Source organism: Grammomys surdaster, unplaced genomic scaffold, assembly GCF_004785775.1.
Source record: "Grammomys surdaster isolate TR1022 unplaced genomic scaffold, NIH_TR_1.0 213, whole genome shotgun sequence".
In the NCBI taxonomy this organism is placed as follows: domain Eukaryota; kingdom Metazoa; phylum Chordata; class Mammalia; order Rodentia; family Muridae; genus Grammomys; species Grammomys surdaster.
Genome location: NW_021604658.1, coordinates 7,110,762 through 7,132,648, shown reverse-complemented (window position 1 = coordinate 7,132,648; position 21,887 = coordinate 7,110,762). Strand labels below are relative to the sequence as shown.

The window sequence follows — 21,887 nt, the reverse complement described above, 5'->3', positions numbered from 1 at the left end:
TTGGGACCAAGCAGTAATGAAGAAGAAACACCAGAAAGAAAGTGAAGGGTCTTACAGAAAGAGAAGACATCATTTTGTACATTTCTCACCCTGGGGCCAGTAGTAATCAAACCCATAATGTACCCACACCGAAAAGGGTGCATTTGACCTAAGACCATTCTATAAAATAGTGTTTTAAAGCTGAAAAAATTCCCATCATTACCAGCTGTAAAAATTCATGTGACTTGAAGTTTCCGTTTTGGTGAAAATGTGTACCGCAATTGAATAACAAAGCAGAAGACAACTGTAACATAAAACTCTGCATTCAACTAAATGTCCTCAATAAGTATTTGGAGCTAAGAAAAATATGCCTCAAATCTGAAATGAAAGCAAAACAAAAGTAAAGTCTAGAGCTAGTGAGATGGCTCATGGAGTAAAGGTGCTTGCTACCATTTGCTAACATTTAGTACAGAAATGCAAATGGAAACTAAATTACCAAGAATTATATTCAAGTGCACTAAAAAAAAAAAAAAAAGAATAAATTGCAGAATTTCTTGAAGAAATCAGTCAGAACAAGAAAACACTAAAATTGAGAATTATTATCCAACCAAGCATTCCAGAATTAGAAGATTTTCATCTAATGAGCAAGATCTCTGAGGGTCTAGACCCTCCCAGCATCATCATGTATACAGTTCCAGAAAGATGAGATATTCAGGGCTGAGAAGTCACTTCACTTACACCTGGAGCTGAAGTTGATAGATCCATACCATGAGGAGCTGTCTGACAAGGACTTCTGTGCCTGCATCTGGACAAACCAGGACATCAAAGCATTAATCACAGTCATAAACGATGCGCTGTAGAATAATGGTAACTCATGAGCCTGTACCATGTATAATTAGATTAGCTAATTAATGGGGTAGAGGAGCACTCTGGCTCATGGTGATTGTGCAGTATGGACTGGAAACAGCAGAGATGCTGCTAGATTTGGAAAGAAGCAGTTTGAATGTTTTAGTAAGGATTGAATTAGGAACAAATTAAGATGCTAAATTTAGGGGGAAATTTTAATGAACAAGATATCTACATAGTTATGTAGTTTAAAAGTAACCCTATAAACCACTGCTAATTATAACAGAGAAATAGTAATTATGCAGTGGAAAATTGAGAAAACAGTTTGATGCTAAAAGTTGTCCTCACCAATGAAGAAGTCATTGTTACTCGAAATGTGATACCCTGAAAAGGACACAGTGTCATCTCTGTGCCACACTGACTAAGAGTTTATAGGCTGAGTCTAACCTTGGAGGGCAGCTGGCATCTGATAAGATGCTGGATACCTTAAGAGGAGTTAAGAGACAGAAGACTTGACCCTAGGCTGGCTCCTGTACTGGGGTAAGGACGTTATTGGGTGGTTTGACAGATCTGAAATGCAGAAGGTAAAGTAGATCAATGAAAGTGTTGAAACTCCTAACAATTATGTACTGTAATATCTTTAGGAATACCATTATACTTAAGGATAACAGATTATGAACTTGCTTTCACATGGTTAAGGAACCATGTAGATGCATGTGAGCTACATATACATGTCTGAATATAGAGGAGATTGAAAATATGTAACAGCTTCTAAGTATCCACACATTATAAGATTATCTTAAATCTCATCTGTGAACATACTGGCCAAAGGTAAAATGTGGGATGTTTGCTCAATTTGTGTGGAGGATATGAGAACATTCCTTATACTATACTTTCTTTTTGAACACTGTTTTGTTTATTTATTTTGTGAATATGAGTGTTGGCCTACATGTGCGTATGTACACCTCGTGCATGCCTGTTATCCAAGAAAGTCAGAAGAGGCTTTGGATCCCCTGAGTCTGGAGTTAAGATGGTTATGAACTGCCATGTGTTAGTGAAAACCAAACCTGGGTCCTCTTCAAGAACAACAATTGCTCTTAGCCACTGAGACATCTCTCTAGCTTCTCTTAATGTTATTCTTATACATATAAAAGATTTTTAAGTCCTCAATAGTTCAGCCAAATTTTCAGACTTCTGTTTTGAGATAGTCTTCATCTGTAGCCCAGGCTAGCCTCAAACTCATGACTGTTCTTCTACCTCAGCCTCCAAAGTGATAGAATTACAGTTCAAATACCTGCTTTTGTTTTAATTTTTAATTAAAGTGTGTGTGTGTGTATGTGTGTGTGTGTGTGTGTCTATGTGTTTCTATATGAATGCAATAGACTCATGTCATCAGGCTTGGCCGTGAATATTTTTACCCACTGGGTTACCAGGACATCAAAAGAGTTGAGTGACAGAAAGTCCATACAGTATGTTGTGTATCACCCATAGTAAACACTCAAGTATTAATATGACTGTTGGAAGTCACAAAAGAAATGTTAAAAGGTTGATGTTATTTCTTTTAATCATTTAGTTTGGAGGGGAATTGAAACTCTAGGTGAGGGATGAGGGATTAGGAAGGTTATAAGCTGGGCTAATAACAGTATGAAAGTTGTGTCTTAGCAGGGAAATGGATGTTCATAGGGCCAGAGGCCATTTTTGTGTATTGACTTTTCAGTATTTGTATCTTTGTGAATGATAAAGTAGTAATCTTTCCTATAATTGATGCATAGAACTTCAGAGTTTAAGTGTGTTAACTTTTGTTACCACATGTGGAAAACGGTCATTACATATTCTTAATAATGACATGACCATATAGTCATTAAAAAGGCAGGAACATGATAGAAACATGGAGATAAAGAAGACAGGAAATGACATTTAAGTTGAAATTTTGAGGCCAAAGAATGTAGGCAGTTTAATGTCAAACTACAGGTTCAGAGATAACTGCCCCGAACAGTATTTGGCAAATGGGAAAAAGGAGCACTTTCCTATGCCCTTCAACTGATTGCATTCTCTTTCATTCCACATCCATCTTGTTGACCCTACAGAATTTGGGCTCGACTGAATTTTTTCAGCTGTGTCTATAACTACATTGTTTACCTCCCTCTACCATCGCCCTCACTGGCCCAAGCTAACATTATCTTCCTGATATTGTCAGCTCCCTTCCATAGCATACCACTGCCCTTGCCTGACTCCTGCATAGTCCAGTCTGAACACTTAGTTATAAATAGCCTTTTGAAAACCTAACATAAAGCTCTGTAGGACTTCTGTCATATATTTGAAAAGCCTAAAATCCAACTAATGGATGGCTCAGTAAATGTCAGAGCTGACAAGCGGGTATACATGATCTGACATCTTGCCCAGATCCTCATACTCTGCCTGCCCCCACTGACTTCTGTGCCATCTTCACCTCCACCCCAGCATGTTCCAGCCCTTTCTCTGTTCTTCCTGCACCATCACCCTGCTAACTCCCCTCAGTGTGGACAGAAGGCTTTGAGTATTACTGACATCTTTGGCTCCTTATTAATAAAGAGGGGACAGCAACTTCTGATTCTAGCAACAGCTGCCATAGACTAGGTGCTCAAATGTTTGGGGACATTAGGAAGGAGAAAGGAAAAATAAAAGATTAATTTAACTTCAGATTTGGAAGTAATTACAGAGTAAATGAAAGGCTATTTAAGAGGCTATTATAGCACTGTCCAGTAGAAATGTAAAAGCCACTTCAATTGTTTAAATTGTGAATTGTTAAATTTTGTAGTAGCAGAAAGAAATAATAAAATTAAATACGTTTACCCTATTACATAAAAAATATTTTGGCATGCAACAATATTAAAATTTTATTCATGAGACCATGTGTATTTTTGCACTGTATCTTCACAATAATATTTGCACTTTTAGAACATCTTTATTGTATTAAATTTTGATTCTGAGTTGTACTGTATTATACCGAATCTGTCTTTAAGTATAATACAATTTATGTGAAAACATAGATTCACATGCCCGAATTTCTCTAAACTTTAAAAAAGTTTCTTTTAACTGAATTAAAGAACAAAGTTTCTTAATATTTGTATCAGGTTCACAATACTAAGTTTTTTAGAACACTTTATCTTTTCATGGCTACATTTATTTAAGGATATTCATTATTTCTTTTCAGGGAAATTACATACACTGATCATAGCCCTAAACAGTATCAGCCACAAAACATATTTCAATATCATTTTAATTTGACTAGCAATATGACCAATTGGCTTTAACACTTATCAATAACTATGATTTACTTTTTGATACATATGAAAATATAAACTAGTTATGGTTGTTTGTATTGTTACAAATTTCAGTGGCATTTTAAATTCTTACTGTTTTCACACTTCCTAAGTCATAGTTCCCCTTAAAAGTTTAATGCACATTGCCTCATTCATATGCAGTATGATATTAATGAGAAAAATGTAAATGCCACCATTGTTTTATTCTTGATTACTGTATGATGGGGCTGAAGCTGTGCCCATAGCAGTTTATACACAGTGAGCATCAGAAATCTAAGCACAAGTCGGTAGGGTTTTTACCATATGTATGTATCTTATGGTGTAATGAAATAATAAAACTCTTGTTTAAAAACATCAATAAATTCAGTGTCTTGCTCTAACAAAGCTGGAATACCATCTGCTATAATAAAACTTGTTTTTCATTATCTAGCTGAAATTTTTCTCTTAGACATCTATTCTAAACATTTGAGATTTTTTTTTCAGGCTAAAAACTAACATTTCATCAAAATTCGGTTTTTTGAGATAAATGTTCATGAAATCTCATACATCTCTTACTTGAAAGTATAGAAATGCAATTTGTTTGCATATTTTAATTATGGTGATCGCTGACATTGTTAAAGAGTTTTCAAGATATGTTGCACTTTGTGACATAATTAAAGAACTCTGTTTAGATATACAATCTAGCATATCATTTTATCATATCGGAAATTACCAGCTGTATTCCGGAAATTACCAGGGCCATAATTGTCAGGCATTTACTTCTGAGTTAACAACTTGGCCCACTGATTCTTTACTGATTGTTAAAAGAAAACTTTCTATCAAATTCATTGTACACTTAGAAAATGTTTCACTATTGCTCAATTTTTATATGTTGAAAAAATATTGCACTCCAAGTATCTTTGTAAAATGTACATACTTAGTCTCCTTTCCTGTCCTGGTCATATTGCTAGTCAGTTTATTTTTTTTATCCTTAGAATAACCTAATCTTATTCTCCTTAATATTTTGATGTGTTCTTTGCACTTTCCTCCATGTGAGTAATATATCTTGATTGTCTCCACTGCTGACTCCCACCACACCTCCTTTACCCTTCACATATGCCATGGCATCTGAATATCCTCTTCTGCCTTTCTTTCCCTCTCTTTTATGTTTTTATAACCTTCTGAGCCCAGTGAGTGCTGACTGCATGCTTCGTGGGTGGGTACTGTGTCCTGCACCTTCCAGTGACCACACTCCTGAGAAGTAGTGCCTTCACCTCCCTCCACAGCCATCAGTTACCAATAGCTCCTCAGCTAGAGATAGACCCCATGAACCCATCTGCATCCGTGCTGGCTGCCTTGATCTTCTGCATTCTTTGCACAAGGAACCATACCAGCCCTGTGAGTGCAATGGCCATGCCAGGTTCTGAAGACAGCATCTCCCAGCAGTCTTTGCCGTCCTTCAGCTCTTAAATTCATTGCGCTCCTCTTCAGCAGATAATTCCTGAGCCTTGAAGGGGTTAATACAGATCCTCTGTGTAGGGCTAAGCACTCAATAGTTGTTTGGTCTCAACTCTTGGGTCAGTTCTGAGGCTCTATAATAACTGCTGCTCACTGGGAAAGGTAGTTAGTCTAACCAAGGTTGAAAGTAGTGCTAACCTGTGCGTTGAAACATAAATATTTAGCAGCAGCTTGACATGGTGTCCATTTAACAAAACAGCATTCATAAGTTCCCTCTAAGGCATATGGCCTCCCCAGCCATGGTTTTTGGTTTCATTTGGTTGGGGGTATTTCGGTATTTTGTTGAGTTTTACCAAATTTACATGAATTCCTCCTGTCCAGGGGGCCTCACATCCAATCAGATAGCAGGTGGCTGTACCCATAACACTCATGCTCCTGCTGTAGCTGCAGGCACACCCTGTCTGGCAGGTGGGTGCTGTAGCATTCACGGTCCACCGCTAGGAAAGTCCACCACTGATGCTGCTCTCTCAGTTACCTGCACAGTACCTTTAAGCACTGAATGCTCACCCATAGGGAGGAGTTTCCAGATGAGCTTCAGCTTGGTTTCTCTGTGTCCTGCATCCAAAGTGTGCTGTGTCTTCAGCGATAGCAACTTACAAGCTCATGGTAGGCAAGCAAGAGCAATGGCAACAGCCTGTGTTGTTTGGGGGCTTCTGGGGTCTCTCTGACCAATAATCCATAGTGGAAGATCCTTTATTCACTCTTTGCAGGACTTTATCTTACTATAAAATGTTGAACCAACTCTAAAAAGCAGCATGATTTCTCATTTCAAAGATCCTTTAGCTATTTTAAATCATGGCAGCTCATTTACCTTTAGTGTAATGACCTAAAAAGAAAGAAATGAGTAACCACAAGGACAGGAGGGGTAATAGGTAAAAGGGAAGGGAGAGGAAGGGAGGCACATAAAGAACAAGCTTTGAAGCATTGGCATCCTTTGTCAGGCCCTGTGTTTTTCCTCAACCAGAGATTGCCATGAGACTTCTTATTCTCAGTCATATATTTCATGCCCCAAAGAATAGCCCAGCCCTGCTGTTTAAAATGACAGGAACGCTTTCCCATGAAGTTATATCTGTCACTTTCTTTTCCTTCAAGTTCTAACAACTTCTAGCACGCATCCTGTAGCGTCTTCCTTTGATCAACAACTTTGTAAAAAACCCACCTTCACACTCAAGTTGTTTTTAAATTGTCTTCCAGGGTAGCGTTATGACCCTAGGCAACAGTGAATTGGTGACTACTCTTGCGCCAAAATACCTAGCTTGTCTGAACCAGTCTTTGCTCTAATGGAATACAGGGAATTGTTTACTTGGCAAGTTGACTAGGATCAGATAAGTCCAGTTGTAGTTGCCTCGCCTGTACAAAGCTTGTGCTGAGGACTTCAGGAGGGCATGAAGTAGGTAGTCAAATCAGTAGGATTTTCTTAGTCACAGCACACACTGTTTTCAACTCTGTCTTGCTTTGTGGATGAAGCAAGAAAGACAACTTTGATAACAAGTCACATATCTCTTAAGACAAACCCTAGTCACAGTCCCACATAACTGGATACTGTGTTTTCTTGTGGTTTCAAAGAAACAATGACACCTCTAAGTTTTATGTGTGGGTGGCCTCTATATCTCTAATTCATTTTTAGCAATTTGAATGTCTAATAGTTCTCTAGAGCAGTACTAGTAGTTATTCTAAAATACCATCTCATCATTAGAGGGGAAAAAATAAAAACACATACATTGGTTTTACAAACCATTTCTGTTCCAAAAGCATGCTGTTGTAAAATGGCCCTCATGTCAGAATGGTAACTTTTGCTTCCCACTAAAATCCTTTTACAGACACATGCCTCATGCTGACTGTTGAGGCCACCGTCCCCTCCTTCCACCTACCCTCCTCATGCCTGACACCCACTAATCTTTGTTGATCTCAATTTTTGTCATTTGGAAAGACACACAAATGGAACTGTACAGCAAGCTGCCTTTCGTAATGATCTATTTTCATCCAGTTTAACCCCCTGGGATTCCCCTGGATTGTTGTATAGATCCACAGGTTGTTCTTCTTTGTTGATGAGAACGTTATAAAACTAGTTCTCTCTGAAGAAGGTTGGTAGACTGTTCCAGCGTTGCCTTCCTGGCTGTGATATTCTACTGTTAGCATGCACGATAGAACTATTGGCTGAGATTTTATGGACACAAGATTTTTAAAACAAACAAAAGTAATCTGAGAACCATTATAAAGTACTTATAATATTGGACAGCAGTGTGATTAAAGAAGCTTATGGAACAAATATAGTTGGGTTTATTTTTCAGCGTTAATTCTCCTTTGTGTATGTGAATGTGATGAGAAAATCACTTCTCTCTCCTCTAGCATTTAGGCTCGGCTCTAGAAACTGTCTAAGGTAAGGAAAGCTTACTTGACAAAAGGAGCAGGAAACCTGGTTTCCCAGAGCTGCAGTCATCATTCTCGTTTGCATAGACATCATTTATATTTGGTGATTCACTGGAAGTGCATGCAGAACTCTAAGCAAGCTTTAACAAAGTCAAGTGTTTCTATAGCTACGATATGGTTGCTGTAGTGCCAGAGTTTCCTGTGTTGGAAGCCTGGGATTCAGGGTAAAGATATAAACACATGATAGGACCATTAAAAAATAGAAAGATCCTTAGATCATGCATCATACCCTTGGATGTTCTTATGGGACCTTTGCCTCTTCATGCCAATTCACCTTCTCCCACAATGCTCCATCTCACTTTCCCATCCCTGTGATGTGACACACCCTGGGATGTGATGCCATCTGTCATCTTTGTACTTTTGGGACTTTGAACATACAACATACAACTAACTAACCCTTTCTTTACAAGTTATCTCACTCAAGTATTTTATAGCAGGGCTGACTAATATAAGTGCCCATTTCAGAATTTCTATTCCTAATAGTTATTGCTCATTTCATATAGAAAAGATCTTGGTATCATAAGAATTCTGGGAGACATTTTCCTGTCTTTTCTGTATTATAAACTTGTTTTAATTGTGTTGGCTTAGTTAGGCACCAATTTTAGTGATTTGGGAGGAAAGTGATGATATTCTTCATAGAGACCTGCAATTAGTTTCTTTATACCATTTCCTATAGGAGGTTTCCCTATGGGGAACTTGTGAAGATGGTGTTCCATACAATGCATGGAGGGAGCACCTTTTAGGTTACACTTTAGACATCTGTGTAGATGCCAAACATTTTTTTTTGTTGGAGCAATATATAATAGTTAGACTGACAAACGAGAACATTTGATCCAAGGAGGAAGTAGCGATAAGGCGGCTGATTCTATAAACGTCTTATCTTGGCAGTTTGCTGTGTGAGAAATGCTCTCAGTACTCCTACAGTCACATGGGACTCATGACACTGTAGTAATGATTTATTCACAAAACGTTGAAGAGTTAAAAACAAGACTCGTCTGGTCATATATGACCCCACATAAGTATTCTGTTTAAAAATACTTATTGGTTTGTTGTCTTCTTGTATTATATATGAAGAGATTGCCTAGGTTTGAATTACAGAATAACTAGAGCTCTACATCACAGTTCTTGAGTATTAAAGGCACGTGTACTCAGTGATTCACTTAAAGTGCATCAGCACTCTAAGCAAGCTGTAGCAAACCCAAGTGTTGCCATGACTACGATACCGTTGCAGTATATCCCCAGAGGTCCCTGGGTCGGAAGCCCAGTGTTCAGGGTAAGGATTTAAACAGCTGATAAAAACATTAAAAAGTGGAATGGCCTAGTCCCAGGGCATACTTGTGGATGCTCCTGTGGGACCCTTGCCTCTCCCTGCTATTGCTCCTTCTCATACATTCTGGGATGGCAGAATGACGTTACTGGCTTCTCCACATGGCCTTTGGCTTACTTGCATCTCCTCTCTTGCTTTGTAAGTTTCCTTCTCTCATGTGCTTCATCCCATTTCCTCACATTAGTCTGTAAGATCTCTTTGCATAGTAGACATTGATTCAGTTTCTCATAACCCTAATGTGAGATATTTAACTTGTACAAAAATCCCTTCTCTCATTTAATAAACACTAAAAGTTTTGTGTTGTCAATTTAGTTTTACCTTTTTTTTCTTTTAAAATCTATGAAAATGTTTATTCCTGGCCATATTTCAGATGCGTATTTACCCTGATCACCCTGTCTCTGTTTGATGCTGAAAGTACTCTATCGGCATATGGTATAATATGAGGATTTACACTTTTTTTCCTCCCAGATGGTTTGCTATAGCAACCATCTATTGTTTTTATGGTATCACCCTTAGTTATAGACTCAATTCTTTCATAGCCTAAGGTCTGTTTTGGCTATTCAGTCTTTATAGTACTATCTCAGTGATTATATGTCGGGTTGGTGACTATTTTGTTTACCTCTTTGGCTAAAATCAGATGTTATATTATTTATATATGCATTATAACCTTAGGCTGTATCCTACATTGGGCACCCCACTCAGCCCCTTTCTGAAGTTCAAGATCTTAGCCAAAAATGTTCCCTACCCCCCCACACACACACAGTTTAATTCCATTTTTTATTTTAGTTAAACCTCTCAGGGTTAATTTGAAAGAATTGCACTTCTCTTTTAATGACAGAGCCCCTTAAGCCCTAAAGTTTGGAAGAATCACCATGTTTAATGTCTAAAGATGTAGCCACTGAGCTGCATTGCATCTATAAAGAGGGTTTAAACTCTGACAGTGAAGGAAGGCTTCCAGATGTCCATGGTCTCTGTTTCCCAAAGCCATGTTGATGACTGTGGTCCATGCTGCCTCCAAGGGTCTTGTCTGGCTCCATGGTCCTACTGTAGCTGTGTCCAGGTTTGATAGTCATACTGTCACCAGAAACTGTGTATCGGCTCATGATGTTTTCTCCCGATTACTGTGAAGAGCAAGAAGGCTACTTTTGCTGTGATATCGATAACTGCAGATGCAGAGTTGAGAGGGAGGGCTTCTGTGACAGCCCCTATCCCTACCCCCACTTCACACCCCACACACAAGAAAAAAAAAGTAATAGCCTAGACAAGAAGCCATGAAGGAGAACTCTTAAAAAGTGTGATAGAGATTCTGAAGTGTAGATCTCCACAATTGATGGCTTCTGGTAGGGGGCAGGAAGGGAAGGACTCAGTTCTATTTATGGGGCAGGCCACTGAGAGTTTGACTATGGTTCAGTGAGTATACCAGTAACACAAATTGAACTTCTTTTTCTATTGCTTTTTTATTTTTACTTTTAGGGGAGGTCACAAGGGTAGGGGGGCAGACAGAAAAGAGCTGGGAAGTGAGTGATTTGGGTACATAATGTAAAATTCCCAGAAAATCAATAAAAATATTATGTTGAAAAAAGTATAATGTAACAATATATCAATTGATTAATTAGTTAATTTTAGACGAAAGTCCAGTTGTGAAGTGACTGATTAAATGGCAAGAATATTTTTATTTACTGGTATCATATGGTCTGCACACAAATGATATGTATGTGAGTATACAGTGGCTCATGAGCAGAGATCAGAGGACAACATTTAGAAGTCAATTCTCTCCTTTCACCATGTGGATCACTTGGAATTAGGTAGCCAGGCTTGCATGGCAAATGCTTTTAGCAAGGAGCCATGTCATAGCCCCTAGTATGAACATTTTAAAGGCTTTATACATACGACTTGGCAAAGTGCTTTCCAAAAAGTGGTGACAATTCAGTCTTCCACAGTGTAGACATGTCATGTTCTCTGAATCCTTGTTCCTGTAGGATCTTTAATTATGTAAATAAAAACAATAACCACTTTGTTGTTTCAAGAAAAAAAAAGGTGAAGGCTTCCAGTACTACAAATGTACTCCTTGGGCACATTTGTAACTAAAAATGACAAATACATTTTTATTTTATGTCAATTTTCAATACAATAACATGCACACACACAAACACACACATTCAGGGTTAAACCATTCTTATTAAAATATGGTTAAGCCGGGCGGTGGTGGCGCACGCCTTTAATCCCAGCACTTGGGAGGCAGAGGCAGGCGGATTTCTGAGTTCGAGGGTTTGAGGCTAGCCTGGTCTACAGAGTGAGTTCCAGGACAGCCAGGGCTACACAGAGAAACCATGTCTAGAAAAACCAAAACCAAAAAAAAAAAACAAAAAACAAAAAATAAAAAAAATAAAATAAAATATGGTTAAATAGGGTTTAAACTAATTAAGATTTATATTGTGAAAAGTATAGTACCCTATACCTTATCTGAATGGTGTACTTGCGTACTTATCCTGGACTGGGGACTGCTCTTTTTGAAGGAGGTTGGAAGCTGTGTCTTTGATTTTCCTGTGTGTTCAGAAGCAGAAATGAGTTTTACACCTCGTAGATCAAGGCAGCTGCAGGTAGAGAAGCTGACAACCCCTGGGAAGGTTAATTAGAACTAATGATAATATGATTGACCTAATTTTCCTCCAGAAAGTTGAAGCAATTTTTCTCTTTGCACAGTGAAGATTTTAGTTTTTCATGTAAACTAAACTTTGTTTTCTGAACTCACAGACTATCCATGATACACACTTTTCAAAAGTGTTACTGTCTCCATTCTAAAATCAGGATTTGGTAGGGTTGGAAAGAACCTTTAAGATTGTCTCAACCTTGACAGCATTTGCTATATTAATACATGTCGAAAATGGAAATATAAACAAATATTTGTAATTTTGAAATCTTTAATGCAAAAAAATAACATAATTGTAAAATAGTGAAGTATAATGTTTTTCAACTTTGGTATTTGCTTCATTTTATTTAGATTTTACATAATCTCATTTGCTTGACAAATACCATAAAATGAATTTTTAAAATGTTATGCAGATGTGTATGGGCATATGTGTGAATCTTTGTCTGTGTCATCATTGAAGAGAGTTGAATGTACTAAAGCTGCATGCTGACTTGGAACTTGTCAGAGAACTTAGTAGAGAGGAGAAAAGTTGGGAAAGAGAGGAAGCATCTTGCCATGGACCATATCTGTTCCTTAAGGTGGAACCTGGCCAATGACTGGAGTTAAACTGACCCTTCAGAGATATGAAGAGCACACTGCACTGGCCATCACAGTAGGCAAGCTGATCCCGTATCTGCTGAGATGATACAAAAGGAAGTAAGAAATGACTTCAGATTACATTATTCAGATTTCAGTGTTTAATGGATGGTTAAATGAGTTGGTATAGCCCTTAGACCTGGATTACCCATGATGACAGGGAAGAAAAGTAGGGCATAGGGATGGGTAATCAGTTTTCTGTGAGCTGGTCTTGGTCTTTCCTAGCATTGGGAGGCTGAGGCAGGAGGATCAAATCAAGTTTAAGATTAGCCTGTGCTACATGAGTTTCAAGTCCAGCTTGAGTTGGTTACACAGCAAAAGGGTTTCTCCAAAAATGTTTTGTAAATTTAGAGTCTTCCCTAAATTCCTTCACGATTATTGGGTGTGTTGTCTGTTCATTCGTGACTATATCTGCAAAACACTTTGAGAATCATCCTTTCAGACAGCTAAAAAATAATTCAGAAACACGGATTAAGGAGATGGGCCGAAACCTGCTTTTAAACAGTTCTCATTCAACAATCCTCTTCCTGCAGTAAGCCTTCATCTTAAAAAAAAAAAAAAAAAAAACCTGTGAATAGGACCTAAGACTGAGAAAGGTTTTCCAGTGCGTGAATGTCGGAAGCTGATAAGAGACGCATTCTTGGGGCTTGGTAGCATAAATTACTAAGACATATCTTCTTGCAATCTGCTGTTTTCTCCTGTCAACCACTGACATTTTAAAGATTTACTGATTAGCTTATAAATTACAGAACTGGTAAGTGTTGTGGACTTCTAGGCTAATTACATGTTTGCAACTGCAATTAATGCTTCTACTTTAGTGAACTGTAAGTGCCTATACCTAGAGAGAAGATAGTTTCATGTAATTTTTTTCTATCATTAAAAAAGACATGCATAAATTACATTTCCAAACAGCCGATATTACTAGTTGAGTACCTCAAGAAAGCCCTTAATAAATTATCTAGTCCGGCTGTGTAATGCCGTAAATGATATGTATATTTTTCCCAAAACAACGATTGCCAAGATATTAATAGTTTCTTAAACCTTCTTGTGAGAGTTATTTTGTTCTTACAATTGTTAGAGCCCACTATACAGGTGAACACACTGAGTCTTAGAGAATAGGCAGAAAATTGGAAAAAAGTGAATATCTAAGATAGTGATCTAGCTAGGACCCATCTGAAACCTGTTCTTTTGTACTGTGTTATTGTTTGTTTTGTTCTGAATCATGTTACTTTGTGGGTATAAATGCTGCATGTACGAAACAGTACAGGAAGGAGCCTTTCTTTATCTGACCTACAGCAATGTCTTAGTGCCGTATGCCTCAGCCCAAGGTAGAATCTGCAGCCTACAGAGATTTTCGTCAGCTCGAATTGCTTTCAAAGAAGAACTTGGCCTTATCTTTCCTAAAGATTCATTGCAAATCTGTCTGAAGGGAAACCTTTTTTTTCCAAAGAAACTGTGACCCAAGGTCTTTCGTCACTGTTGCCCCTGGAAAAATTCTGGTTGAACTGCCTATTTTAGATTTCCTTCTACTGAGTTTGCCTATTCTACTTCATATTTGAAAGCATGTTTTCAGCTGCTTTTCCTGATGTGCTACTATGTGTTTGTTTCTCCTTTAAAAATCTACCTTTGTAATCTGAACTAACCTCATCCTCATGCAAAGTGCCTGAGCAAATGACTGTTTTTGTCTGATTGGGATTTCAGGTTCAGTGAGATACTGAGAGAATTCTGGCTGAAATGTGACTGACACAGGAGACTTTGCAGTTATTTATTAGAAGACAGCCTGGGAGGCAAAGAGAAAATGGGTTGTTGTGATCCTCTCTTGCTAAATCCTGCCCACTGCTGTTATCTTTTCTTTACTGTTTCCCCAGAAAGGCATCATTGCAATGCACTAAGCTTTTAAGCAGCCATTCAGTGGGAACTGGGCTAGAACTCTGCTAAGGGGTCACATTCACCAGCCTGACAGTTCTACATTTACAAAAGGAACGGTATGAATTTATTCAGCATCAAGCCCTCTGCATCTCTTACCACCCAGACACATTTCACACTGTATTACCGTCACTGCACTAGGACAGCAGCGTAAAGCCCAGCCAGGCTCTTCATTTAATTAACCAGCGTTCTTTGAACAAAAATAAAAGTGCTGTTTTTATAGAGGAATAAAAGCTGCACAAAGTGAGTGTGAAGAGGGCAAATCATCAAATTAGTGAGTCTCACTGCAGCTTCACTGATTTTCTGCCCTTCCTCTCTCTCACTCTGAGGCTTTTTTTTTTTTTTTTTGATTAAATGGAAAATGGGGAGCAGTGCACTGGCCTCCAATGTGCTGGAGAGTCTGTTGTTATCACCACATCCTAAGCTAGCTCAGGGCTGATGCTGGTGATGACTGGTACCCAAAAAGGATGTTTTATAACATTTTCTATAGTTGACCAAATGGTATGAGCTAGTAGTCAAGAACATAAACTCTGTTAACTGAGGTTCAGAACTCATTTGAACTACCTGAGTTCAAACCCCAGTTCTGCCACTTACAAATGGTTTTGTTTCTTAGACTTCCTGATCTTTGGTTACCTGTCTTTGAAATGAGGATCACTGTAGACTTACCTCGCACTGCAGTATGCAGTTAGCTCATTTGACAGCCTTAGAACAAGGCTGGATTTGTTAGTCCCAAAGATGGGAGGGAAAAGAGCACCTCCTCAAATCATTATGGCCAAATTAACTAAAGCAAGCCTTTTTATTTGTGTACACATGACTGCTTCCCCGTAAGGTGAGGTCTGAGAGGTCCACAGTGGATATGAGGAAAACAAGGAATGTATAGCTCAAGGGCAGGGTGTTTCCAAATGGGGGATTTTGCAGCAAAGTAGATGAGGTTACGACCTTCTGAAACAAAGATGTGGCTGCATGGTGGGCATGACAACAGTAGTCATAACTAGGCAGCCCTAACAACCCTTCTGAAACAAAGGTACACTTGCAAGATGCTTATTAACTTTTTGAAAGACATGATTGCCATTCCTGGAACACACAGTACAGAACCATGTTTAATGAAGGTTACAGGTGGGGCATAGCCTAATTCTTGAGAAAGATTTAATCATAAACAGGAACGAACCTAGTAGGTCTTTACTATAAGATGGCTTTTAAGCCTAAGATGGAGGCAGGCTGGTTCTTCAGTAGGTTAGCTGTTACCTATTGTGTGCTCAACAGCAGTCTGGTGTGAAGTTGACCCAGGTGTGGCATTAGTAGGTTTCCTGGTCACCTGGGCTAGACTGACAGGTACTGTACATTAGGTAGATCCTTCTTTGGCTCCATATGCTTGTTTCTAAAGGCACCCTTACAGGATAAAACAAGTGTTTTCAGATAGCGGGAATCAAATTCTTCGAGCAACAGGTATAGATGGCAGCTGGCTCCTCAAACCACTCCATTTTTGCACCTAGCTGCCACATTTACCTTTTTAAATTAATTTTATTTATTCATTTATATTTTTTCACTATGCTGAGTATCTAATAAAGGGCTTTCTGCACACCAACCCCAGGCCTCAGGTTTCCCTTTCTAAAGAACTCTCTCAGAAGTCTTCCAGTGTTCTGGATTCAAGAGCCTTTCTCATGATTCCATTTCTTCCAGAACCTGGACCTTTCTCTTTCTCTCCCCACCCTCTTCTAAGACAAGCAACCAACCAAGAAACTGTTCCGCAATAGGATCCCTCTACCCCAAGCAAAATCCACCTGCCATCCTATCTCCTGTGCTGAGCTCTTTCTAGCTTATTTGTTCATGTTGGTTTTTGTTTTTTCTGGGGAGTAAGGGGGGGAGGTTGGTTATTTTAACTAACATTCCTTTCTCCATTTATCTACATCACACCTATGCTCTAAACTGAGACAGAATAGATTAAGTATTATTTACCGACTTGATTTACACTTACATCATATTCTATGGATATCTGTATAAACCAGATGCTAACTTCGTGTTGTTGATCAGCTAGCCAGTTGTTCTACTTAAAAGTTATTCTGGAACTCTAACTGCTTCATCTACTGTCTCTTCTACAACCACCCTGGCCAACCACAGTTAGCGTTCCCCATTCTCCTCCTCCTCTTTCTGCTCCAACCTGTGTCCTTCCACAAAGTCTATTCTTTACTGGGTAGTGAAATGCACACTCTGAAAACTTAAGTGAGTTTACATCACTTCCCTGCTCAGAGCCCGTCAATCACTTTGAGGGAAGCCAGGCTCTTTCAAATGGCCTGTGGCTGTTCATAAGGTCTGCCTTTCCAAACCACCCTGTCTCCACACTCATTCATGTTACCCTCATTACCCTGGTATCCTACTGCTACCCTGTCTTACCTATACTGCTCACTGTTTCTGCTTCACTGACTGCCTTGATGTTACAAAGCCCAGTCCAGTACCAGGACCTTTGCACATGAGCCTTTTTGCCCAGAAAGCCTCTCTTCAGGAGCTCATGGCATGGTCCCCTCTGTGGGTCTCTAGTACATCTCTTCTCAATGAGATCATAACTGATAAGCCTAAGCTACTGTCTGTCTCTCTGAACTAGAATGTAGAGTTTGAACACTGAGAGTTTTCTGTGTATAGTGTTCATGTAGATTCCAGAAAATGACATATAATAAAGTTACTAGATGCTGAATGAAAGCAGACTCTTGAGAATATGCCCACACCCTTCCTTCTCTCAGTCCGTCATGCTCCAACAAAAGCAAATGCTCCATAACAGCTTCAGGAACATTAAAATAGCCATAGTTTAATATTAGCCATGGCAATTGGAGCAGAAAGTTCCATTACAGAGAAAAGAGATCCTGCACCCTCTAAAGAAATGCTTCATGCTGTAACAGCTGCCATGTTAAATTATATGGTGTCCCAAGAGACTGTGACCCAGCACCAAGACACATTCTGAGAAAGCAAATGGCTTTTGCCACCCTAACCTTACAAAGCTGGAGGTATAGCTAATTATGTCATCCAGAAACAGTAAAGCAATGAAAGGAGATTCTTAGTATTGGAGTCAAACAGACCTGAAGCCAGATGTGGGCTACTACCTGCCCTTCATCAGCTTGTCTATTTTCTGAGTCTCTGATTGCTTATATAAAATTGTTTTTTTAAAAATGCCTTTCTCCAGATGCCATTCCAAACCTTGAATGAGCAAAGACAGATGAAGCATATAATGTGTATTTAGTACTTGTCTCTTGGACATTGTATCCAACAGATAAACAATTATATATGATGCTACTACCAAAGCAAGAAGCAATAGTCTGATGTCTAGGAAGAAAGCTTTGCCTCTGGCCTTGCTCCACCAGGAAGCCCTACAGCAGCTCTCAGCAGCATCTGATGGCGTTGTTTGGCCTTCTGAGAACGTCAGCCCCACTACCTATGAGTTTTTTTCTGTAGCTCCTTTTGTCTTTAGAATCAGTTCCTATTTTTCTAGTTTTGATTGTCACTTGTCTTTAAACTTTCTTCATTTTTACAGCAATGATGCTAGGTGTGTAGTACTAAACACTCATACAGAATCTTGTTACAGAAGAAAAAATCTCTATGCAGAAAAAAATTTCAGGAAAGGAGCAAAAGGGTTCCCTCAATGAAGTAGCATGCTTATTAGTTTTTAGATGAATGGTAGAGAAAGTAGATATGTTAAGCATTGGAACAATAACTACCAAAATGAGAAAAATATTTCTGTTCACCCGAGAAGTATGTTTTGCATTTTCTTCACTTTGCATTAACTTTCATTAACTCCTTAGGAAGCCAAAGCTGTAGCTGAGGAAACCCGAGCTCTTCGAAGCCGGATTCATCTTGCTGAAGCTGCACAGAGGCAGGCACACGGGATGGAGATGGATTATGAAGAGGTGATCCGTCTGCTAGAGGCTGAGGTCTCAGAACTGAAGGCTCAGCTCGCTGATTATTCTGACCAAAATAAAGTAAGCAAACAGCCCTCTCTAGTTACCATGGTTTCCTAGCCGCTGTCATGTATCCTGTTTTCATTTTCTTTTCATCTGCACGTCCTAACTAGGTCAGTGTTTGTCTTCTATTATTCAATGATAGAATGTTGTGTCGTGAAGAGGGTGGCATTGAAGTTGTGAGCCTGTCTTTATCCAAAGAGTTCTGAGATGGAAAAGCACAGGCCCCAAATTAATTGGGTCATTGGTCAACATTGTTCCATTCAGCCATTTAGGCCTGGAACTACTTAACATTTAATTGACGGCACGGGTTTTCTCTTTCTGGTTTTGAGCTTGCTAATTTGTTTTGTGGCGATGGAAGGAGGAGATTCGAGGGATGAGTTTTGCTCTTTGAGTAGAGAACTTGGGGCAGTACATAAGTTAATGAATTTTTGCACAAGACTTATGATAACTAATGAGAAATCCAGTTTGAATTTGTTGTTTTTTTTAATGTAAAGAATACTAAATGGGCTCCTCTAGAAGGGCTCTCAGTTACAATACAAGATACTGAGCACCTTCAGGAAGCAAGCCGAACATCTCTATGTGTCAGTTATCCACAGCATACCTACCATCTTTAGACATGACTAGCCTTCAGAACCTGTAATGGGCGTGTGTGTGTGTGTGTGTGTGTGTGTGTGTCTGTCTGTCTGTCTGTCTGTCTGTCTGTGTCTCTGTGTGTGTCTCTGTGTGTGTCTGTGTGTGTTTGTATTTGTCTCTGTTTGCCTCTGTGTGTGTCTATGTATTGTATATTATATAACTGAAGGTATAAACTAGAGTAAATTGAAGCAGATAATTTATAGCTTTATAGAAATTACTCAATTATAAGTAATAGGTATTTATATCTCTAACCCATTCTGCCTTCAAGAGAATAAAAAACAAATTTGAGCTATGAATATTTCAGCATTAAGGCTTATGTTCTTTAACATATCAAATGAAAATGGAGCTAGTTTTAAAACAGCACAACAGAAAATATGAGCTTTTCTTTGCTTAGCTTTGAAAAATCTTCATTATTTCCTACATAATCATTTAAACCAGTTCTGCAGAAGGCCGGCACCTTACTCATCATTGATGAGACCATGCAAGGAGCACATAGCACTTGTGAAAGCAGCAGCACTTGGGAATGCTAGTAACAGACGTTTGTTTATCTGTATATATTATATAACAGGCATGGTTATGCCATGTAACATTAACCTAATTATGAAAATATTTTAGAAATTACCAAAATATTAAAAACCTTTTAATAAAATAATTAGTTACTTTTAGAGCAAAAATTTCTAGTGTTTAGTAGTTTTAATTTTGTTGTTGTTGTGGTGGTGGTGGTGGTTTTTATGGTATTGGGTATTAAAGAAGGACCTTATACATATTAGGCTAGTATTATTAGGCTCTGCTATTGAACTACTCCCTAATACTGTACTTTTAAGTAATAGACTTTTAAGAGATTTGCACAGAGTTATCAAGTATCTTGTTTTCTTAGTTTTTAAATATTTTAAAATGTCTGTGTGTGTGATGGGGTCTTTGGAGGCAGGAGGGCAAGTCGCCCACTGTGTATGTGGAGGTTAGAGAATAATATTTTCTCGTAATTTCTCTTCACTAGCCTTTACATGGGTTCCTGGGGACAAATTGAGATCCCCAGGCATCTGCAGAAAGCACCATTACCCACTGAGGCAGCTCTGCAGCCCCATGTGGCATCCTGTGTGTAACGTTTAGGTTCTTGCATTCTTGCACTCTTCTCCAGTGAGACATATTTTGGTCCTAAGTTGTCTGGTAATATAATTAATTTGGATTCTCCTTCTTTGTAGCCTGATGGGGAGCTCATTCAGTCCTTTTAATAAGAACCCACACTACCTCTCTAAAATCATTTTTTTTCATTTTCTTGAAAGAAGTGATATTAAACATAAGCATCTCAATGGTCAGTATTTTCTAATTTTAATACCAATAGAAAAGAAGTAACTTTTTAAATGGTGTGTGAGATTGCTTAAGGATCTATTGACCTAGATACTACAAAGTAAACTTTCAAATGTTTAATTTTATTTATTTAATGTGTGGAAGGTTTCATGTTGTCTATCGTGTAAGTATAGGTACATGTGTGTGTGCTTTGCATGTGGAGGCCAGAAGAAAATCTCAGGTGTCATTCCTAGAGGGCAATCCATCTTTTGAGGATAGGATGTTGAGAATGGGACCTACAGCCATAGAGATCCTCCCTTCCCCTCTTCAGGGATGCTTTGCCAGAAGTGTGCACTCCACCTGGCTTTTCACATGAGTGTTGGGGATGGAACATAGGTCATCAAGTGCACACCAAGCTCTTTACCAACTGAGCTATCTCTAGAGTACCTAAATATTTATTGTTTAGACATAGATTTTTTTCTGTAATAGTGCTTTTATTTATTATTATAATTTTCCCTAAAATTATCAACATATTTTCTAATTTGTATTTTGGATTTTGAGAAAAATGCAACTGAAACACAAGAAATCAAACATTATTGGGGCTAGAGACATAACTCAGCAGTTAGGAGTACTTACTGCTCTCTCAGAAGACCCAAACTCTGCCTACCATCCAGGTTAAGTAGGTCACAACCTGTAACTCCAGCTGTAGGGGACCTGATGCCTTTTTCTGACCTTCATGGACAACCACAGCCACATGTACACCACACAAAGGTATGCTTACATACCAGTAAATAAAAATATTTCTAAACTTTACATTGTGAGCTTATGAATTTCAAGAGTGCTGCTCTGCTGAGTGTTGATGTGGTAGATACTGCTGATAAAATTACTCATGGCCTGAGGTCAGTATTTCTATTTTGGTCACCCTTCAAGAATGACATATATTGCTTGTTCATGCTAGCCCTTTTTGTCCTGGGAATACTTTTATTCCTGCCCATTGTGTTAAAGCTTGTCTTTGACAACATCAACATGTTGGCAGCTTGAACCTGAAAATGGATCCCCAGACAGAGTTATTAAATTAACAGGCTGGCAAGCCAAGAATGAGTAAGATTCTGGACAGAGCCTTACCAACCTAAGACATAAATGCATTGCTTTGGATAATACATATTCCATGATGGGTAAGGAAGGCATTCTTGTCAGAATGACCTAAGACAAGCTCAGTCTTGTTAATGAAATAAAAAAGGGGGAGAGGCAGAGAGCCTTTGGGGCTGCTTGGCAAGAATGTGACATGGGCCAAGGACAAGGAAATAGGCTGCTTAGCAGAAATATGACATTGGCCAAAAACAAAGAAGTAGGCTTCAGGTAGGAATCTCAATCTTAGGCCAGAACAAAGAAGTAATTTCAGGCAGGAGTCTAAATTTTAGGCTAGA

The 21,887-nt window shown here is 38.7% G+C and overlaps 1 protein-coding gene across 1 annotated transcript in view; it reads left to right on the top strand.

The window, feature by feature from the left end:
• Nucleotides 1-21,887, top strand: part of Stxbp4 (syntaxin binding protein 4) — a 149,781-nt gene that overhangs the window by 61,365 nt on the left and 66,529 nt on the right. The window contains exon 13 of the mRNA XM_028772394.1: nt 18,382-18,558. Coding sequence (XP_028628227.1) covers nt 18,382-18,558 — 177 coding nt within the window. The remainder of the gene's footprint in view (nt 1-18,381; nt 18,559-21,887) is intronic.